Here is a 19,243-nt window from a genome sequence, read left to right as displayed (position 1 = left end):
CAATAATTAAGCTTTTAAAATTTGAAATAAGATGTGTATTTAGGGAAAAAATAAAAAATTAAATCAGGACAAGTAAATAAGAGAGGATATGTGATTTTTTTCAATCACTATCTAGTTTCATGATTAAAAACTACTCCCAAGTAATCATGACCAGAACATATAAATCAGGAGAGGATAGAGTAAAGTAAAATCTGCATCTAGTGCTAGAAATAATGATGATTAAAAATTTCCTTTAAACATCGACACAGTGAATTCCCAATATACACATATTCAAACAGCTACTCGTGTATGATTGATGTAGAACATGGAAGGATTGTGAAAAGGGAGAGCACACAGATTAGAGTGGGGGGTTTAGTTCACTGAGTGATGATTGATTTCACACGGCAGCAACCACTCATAAATCAGAAGCAGACCTTTTGAAAGCGGAATATATAAAGCCAATGCTCACTACTTTGTTTCTTTGTGCAACTTGAAAGTTATACCCTCACGGGAATCTGTATTACGAGAAAAAGCTCCAAGCGTAGGTCACACGCCCTCACCGACTGCTTCCTCTTCCCTCCCCTCTTTTTCCCTTTCCACAATCTTTCCTTTCACTTCTTCACTCCCCTTTTTCCCTATTCCTCTTTTTTTTTTTTTTTTCCGCCAAAAGTCATATTCCCAAACTCATGAACTAAATTGTCGATCTACCGTTACTTAATAAAATCGCTGGTTAACCGCCGCTGCATTCTAATTTAAGATGTAGTAGGGTCCAATGAGATGAGCATTTTGGATAAAATAAAAAGTGGAGATGGTCGTCCCAAAAAGCTAAACGGACAGTATCAGAAAAAGTCACTCTGGTGTAGGAAATGGAAATTGGATTTTATTGCGATGGATCATTCGTTGGTTGGTCCTGTCTGTGGAAGGACGACGATCAACGTCACAGAGAAGCAGCACCTACCAAGGAGCACAAATTCACATAAAAAGCTGTCGCACCACAGCTATATTTATAGCACTGCTCACTTCACTCTCTGCCACTGAATGAGCATAGTATCTCCTATCCCAATCTTTTGTGAAAAAAAATGGGATACAAATTATTGTGCCTCATCCTTGTATTATTATTGGCCCTCCACCCTTCTTCCTCTCAACACTCCTCTCTGCCTCTCAGGGCCGTCAATCTCGGAAACTGGCTCGTCATTGAAGGCTGGATGAAGCCCTCTCTCTTTGATGGAATTATCAACAAGGATCTTCTGGTATATTATTGTACTTGTCATGTTATGCTAGATTTTCCTGCCAGTTTGTTAATCGCGGTCATTTCAGGATGGAACTCAAGTGCGATTGATGTCAACAAAGTTGCAGAAGTACCTCTGTGCAGAAAATGGTGGAGGAACTGCCCTTGTTGCCAACCGCACGAGTGCTTCGGGTTGGGAAACTTTCCGGGTAAGCTCTTCAACTTTTCTGAGATTACTAAACATGTTCGTTATTGGATGGGCTTTTTAAGTGCCGGATCATCGAATCCCTCCATAACTATGAGCAATGCATGCAGCTGTGGAGGGTGAATGAATCATATTTCAATTTCAGAGTGTCCAATAATCAGTTCGTGGGATTGGAGAACCATGATGCAGGGGGCAGTTTAGTGGCCAATTCAGATTCGCCTACCGACTTGGAAACGTTTCAGATTATAAGAAGCGAAGATGACCCCACCTTAATTCGTATCCGTGCGCCAAACGGTCTGTTTTTACAGGTACCATTGTCTTCAATTTCCTTTAGCTCTGTCTAGTTACCACCAGACTGTGTTGCTATTACTGGTTATGTTTCTGTACTGGATTCTGAGGTTTCCCGTTAACTCCGAAATTTCATCGCCATGATTCAGTTATTCTGAACAGAGGAATAGTTATGTGATCTACTTTTCAGGCTATTTCAGAGGACGTGGTAAGTGCAGATTATGAAGGGTCAGGTTGGGAAGACGATAACCCGTCTGTATTCAAAATGACCACCCTTAAGGACAAGATTATAAAAGGCGAGTACCAAATTACAAATGGTTATGGCCCAGACAGAGCCCCCAAAATCATGCGGGTCAGATATTTCTTTCCCTAAAATATCTTCAATTTTTTTTCTAAAAAAAAAAAAGAAGTCTTATAAAATTTTACTAGTATATTATATATACATATTTCTTGAAAATGAAATACTTTTACACGTTATGCAGTATATTGCTTTTAAAGATAAACCAATACTAGTTAATGATGGGGTATGCGCAGGATCACTGGAACACGTATATAACTGAGGAAGATTTCAAGTACATATCAGAAAATGGTTTAAATGCTGTGAGGATTCCAGTTGGGTGGTGGATAGCGTTTGACCCAACACCCCCAAAACCATTCGTGGGAGGGTCTCTGGAAGCATTGGACAATGCCTTCACATGGGCACAGTAAGACTGACCAAGACTGCCTCATTGCTCCTTCATTAATGCTCACTTACTCCCATACGATCAATCGTCTCTATATTTAATGGTATTTGCAGGAAGTATGGCTTGAAAGTAATAGTGGACCTGCACGCTGCTCCGGGTTCACAAAACGGCAAACCCCACAGTGCCACCAGAGATGGATCTCGCGACTGGGGAGATTCTTATATACCACAAACTGTATCAGTCATAGACTTCCTAGCTGCAAGGTAGCTAGCTGCTTTCATCCACTTCACTTGCTTTCTCATATAATGTTTCTGTGTTTTCTTTCATTTTCTAATTAAACTTCTATGCGCAGATATGGAGACAGCTCGAGTCTGGCAGCAATAGCATTAATGAATGAACCGCTAGGAGTTAATTTGGAGAGCCTGAAGAGTTATTACCAATCAGGGTACGATGCTGTGCGGAAACACAGTGCCAGCGCTTATGTGATCATGTCTAGTCCATTGGATAAAGGCTCCAGAGAGCTCTTATCTTTCATCGGAGGTTTTGAGGGATCAGCTATTGATGTTCATTATTACAATCTGTTTTCCAATTCCTTCTCCAAGATGAACGCGCGGCAGAACATAGATTACATTACTAAACAGAGAGCTTCTGATATCAGTTCTCTGACCTCTGCTAATGGACCCCTCCTTTTTGTTGGTGAGATGCGACTTCATTTCATTGAATTACAATTTAATTTAATTTTGGGGGAAGGGTAACTTGGTAATTTCGGTGGCAGGGGAGTGGAGTGGTGACTGGCTGGCGCACGGTGCATCCAAGCGAGATCATCAAAGATTTCTGGAGGTGCAGGTGGAGGTGTACTCGCGGGCCACTTTTGGATGGGCTTATTGGGCCTACAAATGTGATGCCGACTACTGGAGCCTCAAGTGGATGATCCAGAACAACTTCATCAAGCTCTAGCTATCCACAACTTTCATCTATGCATTAGGGCTAGTTGGGTTTGGGCCGGTGTCTGACCAAAAAGGAAAAACCTTTCATGCATCCATTCTCCAAGCCCACAAAAGCCTTCTGGAAAGAATATAGATGAATTTCCTTCCTACATATAATTATGATGATGGGCTTGATCGGTCCAACCATTAAGGTGGATTATCTAGGACCATTCCATAAAGCTTCTTGCTTTCCTATCTTTCTTTCACAAAGTTATGTAATAAAGTCACTGCCAACTGTAGAAATTGAAGTCAGTACATGATTATATATTACAAAAACAGTCTCCCCGTGCTGTCAACTTCTTTCTTTATTATTCACTTGGTTTGGTTAAAAACATGAATCCTGGGTGCAAAGCCTAAGGATTTGGTGTTGCTTTATATGGCCGCTGGGGCGAATCAAAACGGAACAAGTTAGAGCGGAAAAGAAACGAAAGGGATGGCGTTATGGTTTGTATTTTGTGCGATCCGGTGATGAGAGTTTTTGTGATGTTAAGGGGAGTGAATAAAACCGAATGAGCAAAGGACCAGAAATTAAGTGAATGGCAAAGGCACGAATCAGTAAGAGGTCGGTTTGTTTGTATATTGGTCTGTTAGAGCGATGGATTGAAAATTACTTGTAACTGAAACCGACTCCTTTGGGATTTTCTGTTGATTGAGGAAACGTGGAGCCCATCACCGTCGCGACGTGGTACCTGTAAAATTCACATAAACTCCCCGATTTTATGTTGAAATTCAGATTATTAAGATAAAACCATTTAGCATGTAAGACGTTTATTGGGGGGGGGGGGGAGGAAAAGAAGTTCCTATCAATAAGGATCACCACTTATTGCCATGCTAGCTAGGACCCCCCACGCAGAAATAAGTGTGTACGAGCGTGTTTCCCACTTCCACCGGCTCTCCTTCCTCACTCATTCTTTTTATAAGTCAAATTCAATCCCTTAAGTTATCCAGTACATTTGGCGAATCTCAGATTTTACAGACAGGGGAGATCTATTACACTGAAACTGTGTTGTGGTGATATCATTTGTGAATAATAAACTGCTTCCCTCCCGGCCGGAGAGTAAAGTAGCGAAGTGGCTTCTACGAGACAAATCTTGATACAAGATCAAGTTGAGTCAGTAACAGATTCATGAACCAAAGAAACTTGAAGAGAATCAAATACCCACTTTAATTTTTTGGAGTCATTTAAGACCAACCCTTTCATTTTTACATAATGCACAACAGCTGCGAAGATATGAGAAAATGAGAGAGACTGGAAACGAAATTGGAAAAAGTAAAAGCCTGAAAATCAGACAAACCTTGGATGTTGAAAGAGAAAAAGGCCCACCACAACATACCTATTTTGCAAGCCACGATACCATCTGAGGTTAAACAAGGGCTCAACATCTGTTCTACAAGGAAGACTCCACAAAACGATCGATATCTGGGTCATATAGACGAACAGATTCGTGTCTTGCAATCCTCTTTGGACTCTTGTTAAGGTTGTCATTCCGTTGCTAATACCTTTTATGACTAATCGTATCCCCGCAAATTGATACAACATGGTGGGTCGATGCTTCAACGGGCAAAGTGTCTTTATGCAAAAGTTAACTAAATAACTGCCCGAGAGCGGCAGAGCAATGGAAAGGACGTGCATGTGATGGAAGTCCAATAATGGAGGGGTACGTGTTTTGGCTTTTGGCTTTCGGCTTTCGGGTGGGGTTGGCTGGTATTCAAACACAGGAAGCAGAGCCGTGATGGTGCCTCGAGGAGGGTGTTATTATTTGTTAGTGCTGGCGGTACCATCCAATGCTGTGGCTTGCTTTCCTTCATACACCAAATAATGCAAACTCTAGCCCTCCACGTGGAACTATGATTCATTTGGTTATGAACATATGGTCCCCCTCTGATTGGGACGCACTTTGTTATTTTCTAACTGTCACCCATAATGCAGCGTCTTGGTCCCAAAAAAACATCAATCAACGTCCTCCTCCTACATCCCAGAATATATATATGTGTTGCCATCTGATTGGCTCCTGTCTCTTCACCTTTCATTCTTTTCTTTGCTCTCTCTTCTTCTACTAACTTTTATCCCTCAAACGTCGTTTCCTGAAGCAGTGTAACCAGTGTTTGCCAAAAAGGAAAACAAAGGAGGAGTGGAGGACCACCTCACAACAACCGTTCTCTTCCCTCTACACTTCCTCTTTCGTATACACTGCTGTCTTCAAGCTTGTGGCCTAAGATAACTTACATCTTAACATAAGAAACTTCCAAGCACTTTCCAAGCTTTTTTCATAATCTCAGCTGCTATGTTTTGGCATTCCTACTCAACTACACTACAAAATTAAATACATAAATACTCTTTCAATCCCTTCATTACTTTCATTTAGATTTCATTAATCATTAATTACCGTGTATTTTAATATATTTTCATCTCCCTTTATTTTATTTTACTTCAGTTCGTCAGCGTTCAGAAAGTGCTTAAATACATTTCCCCCCAACATTTAGTGCTACAATGTCAAGGGATAGAATGGAGAAGAAAGAAGATAGTATCTGATATTAAGAGCTGAGGAGTAATTAAAACCTTGATTTATATTTCATCTACTTATAGAGTACAAAAGATTGCCAGCTCTCAAATGAGGAGAAGCCGCAGACAGAAAAGCTACGTACACAAGAGGCACCCTTCTTACACGGGAAGAAAAGGGAAGCAAAAAGACATCCATCAAACATAATCGTACATGATATTACATTTGCAAATTCATTAACAAACATATTTATATGAGAAAAGGGGAATCAGTTTCCAAATGATCCCGATTCCCATCGGGTCAAGCTTCACTTGTACTCCAGAATCATGTTGTTCTCAGGAGCCAAACCAATGCAAGCCCTCATGATGTTTTCCAGCATAGCACGCTGCTTTGACAATGCGTTCACCACCGGTGTGCCTGGTGGGACCTGTTATTCATGACCACATACCATTCAGCCATCCCTTCAACTTTAGAGGATATCATAAAGTAGAATAGGCAATATGTATTTTGTTTTTACAGAAAGAGATCATTCACTGAACATTAACTATTTTGCAATGTAACTAGAGCATGGTTATAACAGAAAAAGCTAAGCGTGCGCAAATATAAACCAAACAGAATGGCTAAACCAGAGTAAACAGGCGACTCACCAGAGGAGCTTTGGTGAGGTAACTGAGGATCGCAGCAACAGGATGGAATGAGTGAAACTTGCCCTGTAAAACCCATAGCCAACTCTGTATTAGCATGGAAAAAAGGGAAAAAAAAGCTTGGACGCTGACATATAAATTGATACAATTAATGAAGGCAACGGACCTCTCCTTCAGCCTTGAACTGAATTCGGGTGCTAAGCTCAGCAAGAAGGACCAAGTCTAGGATGATAGGAGCAGCCAACAGAGAATCCTCACATGTGTTGTGCATCACGATTGTGTTCTTTCCGCCCATGAATATCTCTGAAGTGTACTCGTCCATAGCTCTCTTGCTGTCGCCCACGTAGGGTACATACTACACAAGTAACAAACCAAAGAGTTAGGTATGACAGACGACATATGTAGAGGAATGGAGCGAGAAAAAGTGCGAAGCAAAGTTTACCTTAATAACGACCACATGATCAGGATGCTCGCCAGGCTCATAGAGAATGGCGTTGCTGTTGACCATATCATCAACAACGTTGCTTTTCGAGATTTCCTTGGAGCGGAAGGTTTGTGGAGCCGAGAGATTCATCCCGTCATTGTTTCCCAGATGGTTGTAGCTCACTATTGAGGTGGGCTGTCAGTCATCACAGACACATTTGATGTAAGTGCACTTTTACACTTGGCAGATCGGTAAAATTAGCTTACCAGGACCGTACAAACACACAATTGGCTCTTGCTAGTATACTAAAAGGGATAACCGAAAGACAGTTGAGGATAGTGATTCACCTTGATACCAGCCCCCACAAGGAAATCCACCAACACAGATTTCATTTTGGTTTGACCACTCTTAAAGTCATCCCCGCCAATCAAACTGTTCCTCTTGATGGCCAAGTCAATCAGCCCTGATGAGCACATTGGGCAAAATTCAGAAACTTGGTTTAATGTTGAGAAGTCCATGAACAAACCTTTTGCAAGTAAGTAGTGTACCTGGGACAAAAGTGTTCTGAGGGCTTCCGTTGATAAAAGGAACGTTTTCTAGAACACAAGCCAAGGCATACAAGGTGGAGGGAGAAATCTCAGGTTCATTTCTGTCCAGGGCCGCCAAGAGGTTTTCCACGGTGTCGTTCAGTCCCACAATTACATTACTGTACCTCTCTGTATTGGCAGTCCAGAGCACAACAACCTTGTCGACCTTGTTGGCTTCCTTAAAGTCCCTTCACATCAGCAAGTTTTCAGTTACTAAAAATGGGCGTCTGGTATATATTTAAATGTTAATTAATTAATTTTAAGCCACCGACTTATTAGAACAGTATTGTAGTTACTTTATGTCTTTGATAATCTGTTGTACTTGTTCTTTTTTGGTGCCCTTGATGACGTTGTTGGCTCTGTCCCCCTGGTTTGCAGCAATGAAATCTGGGTCATAGATTCCAGGGAGTGGAACCATGGACTCCATGTAGGGCCTAAGCTGCTTTTGCAGATCGATGTCAAAGACCTTGGCCCTCGCCATGGCGTCCGCCAGGTTCATGTCACTGATATCCCATCCTCCAAACACAACATCGTCAGGGTTCACCTGCGGATAAATCATGCATTGGATATGAACAATTATTTCACTGCATAAAGAACGAGAATCAAAAGAAAAAGAAGAAAGAGACTCATTTGAAAACCAAGATACAGTACCATAGGAAGCAGGCTTTTGAAGGGTGCATGAATTTCCTCGCCATTGAAGGAACCCACACGGATGGTGGATGCCTGGGTTAGGGAGCCAAAGTAATTGGCTTGTTGAATTTTATCCTTCGTTGCCCACGAAATACCCTGTCAATCGGTACAATAATAGATAAACAAATTAATATTACGTTTCAAAAAAAAAATTGTTCGACTTGAACACATAGCCGAACCCCGAATGTGGACAAAGAAGCAGCTTACTCTCGGTTGGCGATGACACCACCAGTGAGGGTGCTGCCGTTGTTTCCACCCCATCCCACAAGCATTACCCTAGATGCCAACAAATAAGCATACAGAGAACGAAACATAACCGATTAAATCATTGATGGATACGCACGCAGAAAACAGAAACAGGGAGATACGATTTGGGAAAATAGAGATTGTTGAGTGAAATGGAATAAGCATAAAGGGGAGGGGGAGAATTAGGGGACTAACCCTAATTTAGGGACATGGGTGTTGGTTATAAATTCATATTTAACAGTTTTAGGCTTGACAATCCACTGGTAAGTGCCATTTCTGTTCTCATGAACAAGCTCAGTGGTTTGGTAGTCGTACACAGACCGAATCTCGCCCTCCGTGTACTTCACATTGGGACTCTCAACCTTAAAGCTCTCAATGAACATTTTTGAAGGGGAAGAAGAAAGGCTTTCAAGAAGAGTTGTGGATCTCCTCACTTCTCTGGTTATTGGAAGACCAATGGTGCGCCTTCCCGCCGCTCCCGCAGCCTCTATATATAGAGAAGTGGCAAGCTCTCGGCATACACGTGGCGAGAAGAACGGGCCAAGTAGGCGAGAAATTCTTAGGTGCTCCCGGAGCACCAACTCATCTGTGCTCTATCCAATTAAAAAGCTCCAACTCAAATTTTTTAATCCCACATGTCAGCCAAGTACTTTTAACTATTTTATTGTTTTAAAAATTAAAAATGCCTTGCTTTAGTAAATTCCTTAGGCACCCCCCGTTTCCTCTGTCTCGGACTCTCTTCCTCACTCCGTCCCTTCATCGACGGCCTTCCTTACAGAACCACCGCCTCCGCCTCATGCGGCACCACCCCTCTCTTGTCACCAGAAATATCCGCCATAGCTGATCTTGCCAACACCGTCACCATTCTCACTCTCACATCCAAATGCTCCAACTTCAAAAGATCCCAACACCAGATCTTAAATCCACATCGTATAGATACTAATATATATAGTTAGAGTTAGAGCAAGCGGTTAGAGAAAAGAACTTGAAAATGGCAATTTAAGAGAGAGAAAGCATGAGGGGAATGCTTTTTGTTGCTGTTATCATTTTTTATTTTAAGATTAAAGCAAGAAGAAGGAGAAGAAGCTTTGTAGATCCGATTTGCAAAGTGGAAGGGGAAAAAAATGCACAGTAGAACTGGATCTACAACCTATTGTGTTCTGGGTTCAAGACTAGAATCACCATGGTTGCTAATGAAGGATTTTTACCATCACTAGTGGATGAGATGCCGTGCCAATCTAGATCTGCGAAGGAAATAGGGAGGGAGGGTTTGAGACTCGAGAGACAAGGAAGCTATCGAGGAAAGAGTACAATAAATTAATAAATCGACAAGGGGGTAGGAAAGGAAATTACTAAATCCTGATGTTTTTATTTTTTAAAACAATAAATTAATAGAAATGAATAGGCTGACACATATGATTAAAATTATCTGAGTTGGAGTATTTTTATTGGATAGAGTACAAATGAGCTGGTGCTCCCGGTGCACCTAAGAATTTCTCCAAGTAGGCCCTCCTCCATGTGACTCGTTTTCTCGTTTCCATACGGTGAAACTGAAAAGAAAAGACGACGGCGTTTGATTGGTGAAAAAAATGGAAAAGAACATATTATTTAAATAATAATTGTTTTTATTATTCTTATTTCAAAACTTAAAGTCTTTCGGTTTATTAAACTAAAATTCCCCGTTTTATATCATGTCATATTTGTCTATTTGATTGTGGGTAAACTGTAAATCAGCTGAAAACAAGGAGCTCACTATCATCATTGTTATCATGGTCTTACAGTAAAAGCCAGTGTTATTATGAAGAAAAATGGTAGCAAGCTTTTCTCTCTGGAAGAGGATCATTCAAAAACATACACTGTTACCTGTTTTTCCTCTTTTTTTTTTTTTTTTTTGGATCACAGTTTCACAACTTCCCTTATTTGGGATCCTAAGTAAATCCTGTCTCGATAAAAATTTGTTCACTTCATAATTTGCTTAATCATTTTATGTTTCATTCTCTCGTTCAGTTGAATTTGGTCGTGATATCTATCGGAGTGAATAAGGTCATGGGTTTGATAGAGATCTGAAAACAAGCAACTTTGTCTCATCCGAAGGACGAAATGATTTTGCCTTCCTATGAGATTATTGAATTACGCACGCACGCACACACACGTGGCCAGTGAAAAATAATTAAACACAAATATACAGCCAAATTCAATAATTTTTATGAGGACAGAATTAGGAATTGACGAGAAGGTGCATGATAAGAGGAGAATGACCACAAATTAGCTTAAAATTATGTGTCTTTGACTTAATGCTTGTTAAATTCTAAATATTGAGATATGCATCAAACTTGAAAACAGACAAGAGGACAATAGCAGTGAATCAAATGGAAAAATTGCATTGAACAAAAAAGAGAACATGTAGAGTATAAGAATATAAATAAGAGAGAAATGAAAGGGGGATGGGACCCGGCTCTTTCCTTTTGAACCGCCCGCGTGAGCGATCGAGATTGAATATTTTAGTATGTGCTAGCTCTCCAGATTGTTCTCCAGAAAGAAATAAGAAAAATGAACTTCTGGATTGTTCTCTTCGCAGAACAAAAAATACACATTACTCTTGTCTGCACGTGAAGTTGGGTGGACCATCGCTCTTCTTCATGACATGCAGATGCTTCCTCGGCCATCGGAACACTGCATCAGCAGAGCCACCATAACCTGCGGGCAAGTTTAAAGGTATTACTTTAGCGTACGCAATGCCTAAACTCATCATAAATTTTACAATTTATGGTTTTCACTGAGATTCGTTTTCAATGCAGGTGGCGATGGCAGAAGTCACTATATATACCTCACCCGTTTCATTCTTTAAAACTAAAGTATCTTAAAATTTAAAAGGATAGCATTACCATAACTGGAACGTAAAGGATTTATCTATACTGTATACAGAAGCAAGCGTATAAAAATGTCCAGGTGTATTTCCGTTATTTTATAACTACCCTCACCAATAATCTTATAACATAATGAAGTCAAGTTTTTCTGTAAGCGGAAGATTCAATCTAATTTATAATCTCCAAAGATTAGTACGTCTTTTTTAATTTAACTACATAAAACCGCCATCAAGCTGGTGTGTCTTTGTTGTGACATGCATCCTATTTGAACCCAGACATAATATTTAATTTCACTGATCTGATTACTAATTATATTATTTAGTTTTATTTTTCAATTCCAGAATCATGAATCTGTGAGGGTGAGTTGGGATTATTAGGTAATTAATAAATGGATCGTTTCTCGGTTTTCGAATTATTAACGGGCTCAGTGTTCAAAATGAGATTGGTCCCGCACTGCACTACTGCGAGCTTGGGCATGGTGACCACATACTGGGCATCCATCCAGGGACCGACGTTGAAAAGTGAGGTCAGACAAATCAATAGGATGCACAATTTTTCAATAAAGTAATTTGGCTCTTTGCGCCCTCTCCGTGAGGAATGACCACGCCGTCTCTCCGATGGTGATGCTGATCATCTGTCGTATTTACCGCACAGGGCACCGCTCGAAAACAAAACATGGGAGACTCACCTAAATTATAATTTTAAAAATAATTATATAGTATACCAAGAGAAATTTTATTTCAACTCATGTATAAATATTTTTAAAAAGTACTTTCAAAATAAACCAAACACTCCAAAATCTTTAAAAAAAATTATTAATAAGTTTTAATAATAAGTAAACAGTTGTCATTTATTTATTGTCTTAAAACTTATTATTGCAAGTTATTCTGTTATTATTAAAATTTTTTGGTAATTATACTTTTTACTTAAAACTCTGTAGTAACTCTTAAAAGACACAAATACTAACATAAGTCACACTTTTATTGCATAACATCTTAGGTGATTTTAGTATATTTTGAAATCAATCAATTGATCTGAGCTAAAACATTACCAACGTAATTAATGTGAAGATAATTCGTCTTGAAAATTATAAAATCACGTTCATGATCGGGAACTGAAAACGAACAAATTGCCAGTGATGCTAGAATTAAACAAGCAAATCTACCATATTCTCCTGATAATAATTTCACCTGATGCCTAATTAGTTCCGAACTTCACTTATTACTGTTATTCCTTATATATGAAATAAAATATGTAAACCAAACTACAAACTTGCCATAATTAACCCGCGGACAGATGAATACTATTATGGTTCTTGACGTTTTCTGTATTTTATTATTGTCACTTTAAATTTTCAATTATGTTAACTATTTTATTATTTAATCAAAGTAAAAGTCCATCTTTAGTATTTCAACTTCAGCTAAATTTTATTTTAGTTCCTTATTTTTTATAAAGCGCCTTTTAAGCTTTTTAATCCTAACACTATTGACAAAAATGTTGACATTCTTTTTTTTTTTCCCAGAGTTGACGTTCACATTCTAGATACTAATATATCAAATTTAATTTTAAAAATAGTAATGGTTGCTACAAAAATAATTTGAGACAAATACTGTTAGGATTAAAGGATAACAATATATTTACGAAATCAAGAAACTAAATTAAGATGTTATATATAATTAGAATAAAAAAATTATGCAATGTTTATAATATAACTACGAAAACATTTTGTCAAAATGTAGGTTTATCTATTAGCTTTTTTTTTTTCAATTTTGTGTGCAAAATCTAAATTGACGACTATTATTCAGAATGGAGGATGCTAAAATTCCTTCATGTCCATATTTGAATAATGTATTCGAACAAGGAATAAAAACATAAAAAATCTTGCAAAAAAAAAAAAAGAACTGAAGAATGTTTTATTTATTTTTTTGATTGCCCAGAATATTTTCTTATCTGAATGGTAAGAGACTAATTTCTCATAATACTATTAGATGCCATAATGAAGACCCCTCCTAAAAAAATACACACCATTCTAAAGATCAAAATGAGAATATGATGTTTAAAATGTCCAATTCTCTTCTAAATTGACCAACACTTGTTGGTAAATGTTTTATATTTTTTACCACACTAAACTGGCTCTTTAGTTTCTCTTGTTTTTTTTTTTTTAAAGAAAAAAAGGACGCTTCGAGCATCTTCCGAGGGTCGCTTTTCACACAGGGTTGAGGGCCCATGACCCGGGCAGCCCTTTTACCTTTCCGATGCCGAGGCCCCACTCCAGTCTCTCTCAAGGACGTCGACCCCACCTCCCGCTTTTTTATGTATATTCCTGCTTTTACATTTTTTGAAAAATCACATGGACGTCTAATCATCTGCATCATTGAATTGAATGTCGATTGTAAATTATTAATACTTTTTTAATTTTTAATGTTGGGCCTAATTTAAAATTTAGTATTTTTTAATAATAATTAAGCAGTGGAGAAAGAGAGTACGTGATCACCAGTGGCGCAGAGCTCCCGTTCATTAAAGCCCCCGGTGTTTGGCCTTCACAAAACTTCAACAATGATCGTGCGGTTAAACAAGGGTTGTTCACATGCCATCGGTCCGGATTGTCTCAGCGGCGCGTCCCTCAGCGTCTCAATATCTACCATCAGATTAATCTATAAGCTCATAATATGCCACATCATCAAGCTATTAAAAATTTAAAAAATCTAATTAATGCTATAAAATTGCTTTTTAAAAAAAAAAAGAACTATTTTTTTGAAAAAAGAAATTTGAGTGCACCATCTAATTTCTTGGATCTATTTGTTTTAATTGTAGAGTTTAATAAGAGTTCAAATTAATATAAATTGAGTCAGATAGAATAATAAAAAGAGGTAGAGTTTTGCCATCAAATATTTTAATTAAAAATTCTAAAAAATAAAATACTTGATATAGTTTTGCCACTCTTTATAGTTCTGTCTAACTCGATCTGTATCATATTGAATTTAGATAAATCTTCCAGTTTAAGATGAATAAATCCAAAAAATTATATATAAACATATGATGGTTAAGGTTTTTTATTCTTTATGATTATCTGAATAAGTCTGGAGTCTAAACATTTCATAAATTTTTTAACTAAAATAAGTCTGGTGAAAAAAATTGGATATTTCATGCTAAAAATATCCTAGTCGAAATCTAGTAAAAAATTCTACACTATATTTAATATTTATTTCTAATTTTTAATAGCACCATGATGTGGCATAATATAATCCGCGCTAGATTTATTTTAACGGCTGCGATTTGGACGCTGAGAGTATCCTCTTCCCATGCCATCACTCATCAATTTTATGCTCGGAAACTCTTGGCAGGTCACATCTCTCATTAATCGTGAGCCCTGTAAATTTATAGTTTCTTTATTTAAATCTACGTGTGGCGTATAAAATATGCCTATTGAAGTACTTAAAGTGAAAGTACGTTTGTGTTTTTTGGCCACATCTGCTACCTTAATACTGATATAAAATATATTCAAGCGGGAAAATTGAAATAAAAATATAAACCCTGTGACATTATCTAATGACTAATATCACTTTTTTGCCCAATATAATTTTGTGCACTGCAAGGAGCGCCAAGCTAATTATAGTACATAAAATATGAAGAATCCATACTACAGCAACAACGCGTTTATTTGTTTTTTTTTTTTAATTGCTGCACATAGATATACAGACAATGTCAAATATTAAATGTGAACATCTTTTTTATATGTATTCAAATCTTGATTCATTATATAATAAAGAATTATTAGCCTTGTTTAAGTCGATATAGGTTGTTGGAATTGTCAATACGTTGACACGTAAAACTGTATGTGGGCCTGACATTTTTTTCTGGGCGTCCACGACGAGGTTCACGCCAATGAGGTTAAACCCAACATGAGAGCTTTTGTGTTTTGGGGCAGAATCGGCCTCCACCATGGGCTTCACAAGGATGCAGAAACATCACCCTCTGCCATATTGGCCTCCTTTGGTTGAACGGTAAAAATTTCTTACGAATATGTTTGATGTAAGTCGAAACAAAACTCTTCTCACGTACTTATCTTGTATTCCGTAAGTCACTATTAAAAAATTACTTATAAACTACTCCAAACAGGTCCATTGTCTTCCGAGTAGTCCCTTCCAACACTGCCACCCTCTCATTCATCCATCACGCACGTCTTCTTCCTGTAGAATCACATTCAATCATTACTGGCACTTCCTAAATTCCTCACTATTTCTTTTCTCATCCAAATCAACCGCCCCCCAACCCTAAAAACGTTATTTGTCTGTCTTAAATCGTAAGGATGTGACCCCCCCCCCCCCAAAAAAAAGAAAAAGAAAGCTGATGTTTATATTTGAAACATGCCAAACACAGAATAAGTATATACTTCCCACGTACGTCCTTCACAGTTTGCCAACAAGCAGCTGCTTTGGTACTTCCTAGATTGCAACAGAGATTTAATTTGGATCGACCTGCGCTTTTTCTGATCTCCGGGCGATGCACGTTATGAATCGCGTTACGTAACAGATGAATTCTTTAGCTTCTTCCACAGTCTTGTGTTTAGATTAAGGATAAGATCGCCAAAATTTTACTTGATTTTGTAGGTGGCTTGTCATAGAGATAGATATAATTGCTTTCCATAGTAATTGCTTAGCTTGATCGCGACGCTCTGAGTCTTGAGATACAACACCGGTAAACTTGAAGAAATTTTTTGACCTCGTGTGTCACTGTTCCTGATCAAACTTCAGAACGTTATATGATTCTACATACATCAGTAGGCGAGCATTTAATTTTAATATTGATTGTTTATAGTAATCTGAGACTATTTTCCATTGACTTCAGAGAAATGCATTTACTGGCCAAAATATCCCTTCGGTTACTTGTCGCTGAAGAAAACAAAACATTCATATCTTATTTATAAAAACACACGTATAGGATGCACCTCCGCTCATGAAGTTTTGAATTAACAGGTAGAAGACGGCAATGTTTGTATTTCCCGGAAAGACAAAGACACGTACTATTTAATCATCAGTTTCTTGATAGGCCAAATCCCAGATGGATGTATGTTGTTGGGCATCAGAATTGTGTTGGTCTGGAAATTGATTCCAGAGGTCGCGATCATCTCGTACCATCTCAAGTGCAGAACGCAGTTCCATGCTGTCAATCCCATCTAGCCAATAGCCTCCATAATCTCCCTCTGCATTCAAATAATTCATCTCATTAGCTTTTTCTAGCTCCTTGTTCATCCAATCTGCAACGCTTGCCATTTGTGCATCACTCGACAGATAATCACACAAGGCAACCTGCCGGAAAGCCCAGGCAGCACCGCCTGGGAATCCCGCACTTAATTCACTCGCATGGGAACTCTCTGCATTTTGAGAAGCTTCTCGATCAAATGCATATCGACTCTTCTGCCAAAAATTACCACTGTTCAAAGCATGAACAATTAAGCCTTCACTCCCTTCCTTTTCTCCTTCTTCTTCTTCTTCTTCGTGTTCTTCGGACAGTGATATTCTGAGGCACTTCTTTGTCAGAGCTAGCAGTGCTTCCTCTTGACTGACGACTTTGGACCAGGTCGCAGTATCTCTGGCCGTCATCTTATCTTGTAAAGACTTGGATTGTGTCACCAGCTTCCTCAGTCTGTTCAAATCAGGAGACATGTGCTTTATGACTGCGGCCAAGACAGAGACTTTCCAGGCCTTTTTCAGATCGTGGGGCTTCTTATAAGGCGGAGGACCATGTTCCTGGGCCATCACTCCTTGCTCGCCCCACCAAATTTCGTTACCGCTGGGCCACCACGGAGGAGCCAGGCCTCTCTCCAGAGGAAATTTCCTCTGAGGAGGTGCACAGTGCTGCATGAGAGCAGAAAGCAGAGAGCCCAACGTAGTATCCTGCAATTCGTGAAGCAGGTGCATGCAGGAGGCCGGGTCCGCCTGAGCCTTTTCAACCAGGGGCAAGTGCTTAGCAATGGCAAGAGGGGCATTTTGGTCAAAGCGCACTTGTTCTTTCCACCACTCCCTAAGGCTGTCCGAGGAACCGGTGACCGGCTTTCCCTTCTGGGGGACAATCCCGTAAACAAAACCTTGACCGTTGCAGACTTCCATGATCTTCGCCATGTATTTGAGGATCGAATCTTGTGCTCTCGCCAGCTTCTTCCGTCTGGATGCTTCTTGTTTTGCGTTCTGGTCGGGTTCATCTCTGAGACGTTTATCCTTGAGCTTCTGTAGAAGCATCCGGTCCTTCCACATGCGCTTCTTGAGCTGCTCATAGTCGATATCTTCTTCGGCTTCGACTTCCTCTTCAGTTTCTGCACGACTAGAGAACGAGTCATTCTCTTCCAGGAGCTCAACCATGACTGTGGCAGAGATTGAAGTTACTTGTACGTAGATGAGATCTCATGAGTTACAGGATATCACGTGATGAAATAGAAGGCGATGGTTGAGAGTTAAAATATATAGAGAAGGACGAAGAGGCGGTGGTGGGAAGAGGACAGGGAAGGAAGGAGAGGGGATGATAAATTGCGATGGAGGAAATGGTGGAAACAGAGGCGCGTGTGAGGTGTTTTCGTCAGGGATGACGCGAATATTAATTGCGTTGCAAATGATATCACCATCTTCTCCCCTCTGCATGCCATGCTCTCTGCCCTCCGCCATATCGGGAGACCTGTGACTTTTCAGACAACGAACGGGCACGGTTCTGATTTTGAAGGTTGTCGACAAAATCATACGAGAGAAATATAGAGATGATAAGCATTACTGCATGGTACGTCTTGGAATCACAGAGGGAAGTCGGAGAAGAAAGTCTGAGATACTAAATCTCCACCTGTTTCCCAGTCTACGGAAGAAAGGTTTGCTGAGATAATTAAAACGTGCCATATGCCCAGTGATAAGGATTGACCAGATGTGATTGCCACCCGTCAATTGCCTACAATGCCACACTCTTCTTCACTTAATGACGGGCCATTGGCTACTAATATTTTAAGGAGATTCTGAGAAGCTCACTCCCTCGTTATTTGGGATCAATCGTACAAAGAAAAAAAAAAGAAAAATTGATGGAGATATTGATCATAGAATTCAATGGTTTAAATGGAGAAAAGCCACAAAGTTATCTATGATTGGAAAGTTAAGATGAAAAGAAAGTTTTATAGCACTGCTATAAGACCGACAATGCTATATGGCTGCAAGTGTTGGGCTTTAAAAAGACGACATGAAATAAAGTGGCAGTTGCTGAGATAAGAATGTTAAGATAGATGTGTGGTAAAAGACAAGATCTGTAATGAACATATAAGAGGAAAAGTTAGAGTGGCTGCTATTGAGAAAATAGTATAAAACTGTTTGAGATGGTCTGGTCACGTGCAAAAAAGACCTTGGGATGTGCCGGTATGAAGATTGAGCAAACAGTATGTAGTCCTCTAAAAAGAGTAGAGGAAGGCCAAAGACAACGCTTAATGAAGTCATGAGAGAAATCTTTCAGTTAACAATCTATCTAAAGATTTGGCTTTGGATAAGGCCCAATGGCGTCGTGCGATCTATATGGCTGACCCCACTTAGTGGGATAAGGCTTTGTTGTTGTTATTATATAGATCGGCGCTGCTATTTCTGAGTGTTGGGGGGAGTTTAAAATAAATGATGTATCATTCAAAATACTAACTGCGATTGAGCAGAAATACACCATTTGATTTGATTATGGATTCTTATGATCGTATCCTTAATTAATTAAGGAATTTTTCAATCACCACCCAAAACATTTCCATTAACAGGTAATAAGAATCAGTTTCAGTGCTCATAATAACTGAAACCGATTCCCAGGTGATAGTGAAACAGGATAGCTAGCAATGAGCTCTCGTACTCTCTCTTACTCCTGTGATGAGATGTATTTATTGGAATTGAGAATGTGCTTTAAAAGGTGT

At 39.1% G+C, this 19,243-nt stretch overlaps 2 protein-coding genes and 1 pseudogene across 2 annotated transcripts; 1 reads left to right on the top strand and 2 right to left on the bottom strand.

Annotated features, from left to right (window-relative positions):
* The first annotated feature begins 1,050 nt into the window (after nt 1–1,050).
* Nucleotides 1,051–3,644, top strand: LOC114745081 (probable glucan 1,3-beta-glucosidase A). The gene is made up of 8 exons (XM_028933218.1): nt 1,051–1,229; nt 1,297–1,416; nt 1,523–1,720; nt 1,891–2,052; nt 2,235–2,404; nt 2,497–2,646; nt 2,736–3,079; nt 3,159–3,644. The coding sequence occupies exons 1-8, from the start codon at nt 1,059–1,061 to the stop codon at nt 3,338–3,340; spliced, it is 1,497 nt and encodes a 498-aa protein (XP_028789051.1). The 5' UTR covers nt 1,051–1,058; the 3' UTR covers nt 3,341–3,644.
* Nucleotides 3,645–5,912: 2,268 nt separating this feature from the next.
* On the bottom strand, nt 5,913–8,918 carry LOC114745077 (inositol-3-phosphate synthase-like; annotated as a pseudogene).
* Nucleotides 8,919–16,355: 7,437 nt separating this feature from the next.
* LOC114745083 (putative ETHYLENE INSENSITIVE 3-like 4 protein) lies at nt 16,356–17,687 on the bottom strand. Its single transcript, XM_028933220.1, has one exon. It carries the CDS (start codon nt 17,685–17,687, stop codon nt 16,356–16,358), a length of 1,332 nt encoding a protein of 443 aa, XP_028789053.1.
* Between the last annotated feature and the right edge of the window lie 1,556 nt (nt 17,688–19,243).

This window comes from Neltuma alba, unplaced genomic scaffold (genome assembly GCF_004799145.2).
Source record: "Neltuma alba isolate B1F8T4 unplaced genomic scaffold, ASM479914v2 tig00004521_pilon, whole genome shotgun sequence".
Lineage (NCBI taxonomy): Eukaryota > Viridiplantae > Streptophyta > Magnoliopsida > Fabales > Fabaceae > Neltuma > Neltuma alba.
This window is presented reverse-complemented; position numbering and strand designations above follow the sequence as displayed.

Coding starts and splice junctions, on each gene's coding strand:
- LOC114745081 (XM_028933218.1), top strand. CDS start 1,059: ATGGGATACAAATTATTGTGCCTCATCCTTGTATTATTATTGGCCCTC. Junction 2,405..2,496: donor AATGCCTTCACATGGGCACA/GTAAGACTGACC, acceptor TGGTATTTGCAG/GAAGTATGGCTTGAAAGTAA. Junction 2,647..2,735: donor ATAGACTTCCTAGCTGCAAG/GTAGCTAGCTGC, acceptor TTCTATGCGCAG/ATATGGAGACAGCTCGAGTC.
- LOC114745083 (XM_028933220.1), bottom strand. CDS start 17,687: ATGGTTGAGCTCCTGGAAGAGAATGACTCGTTCTCTAGTCGTGCAGAA.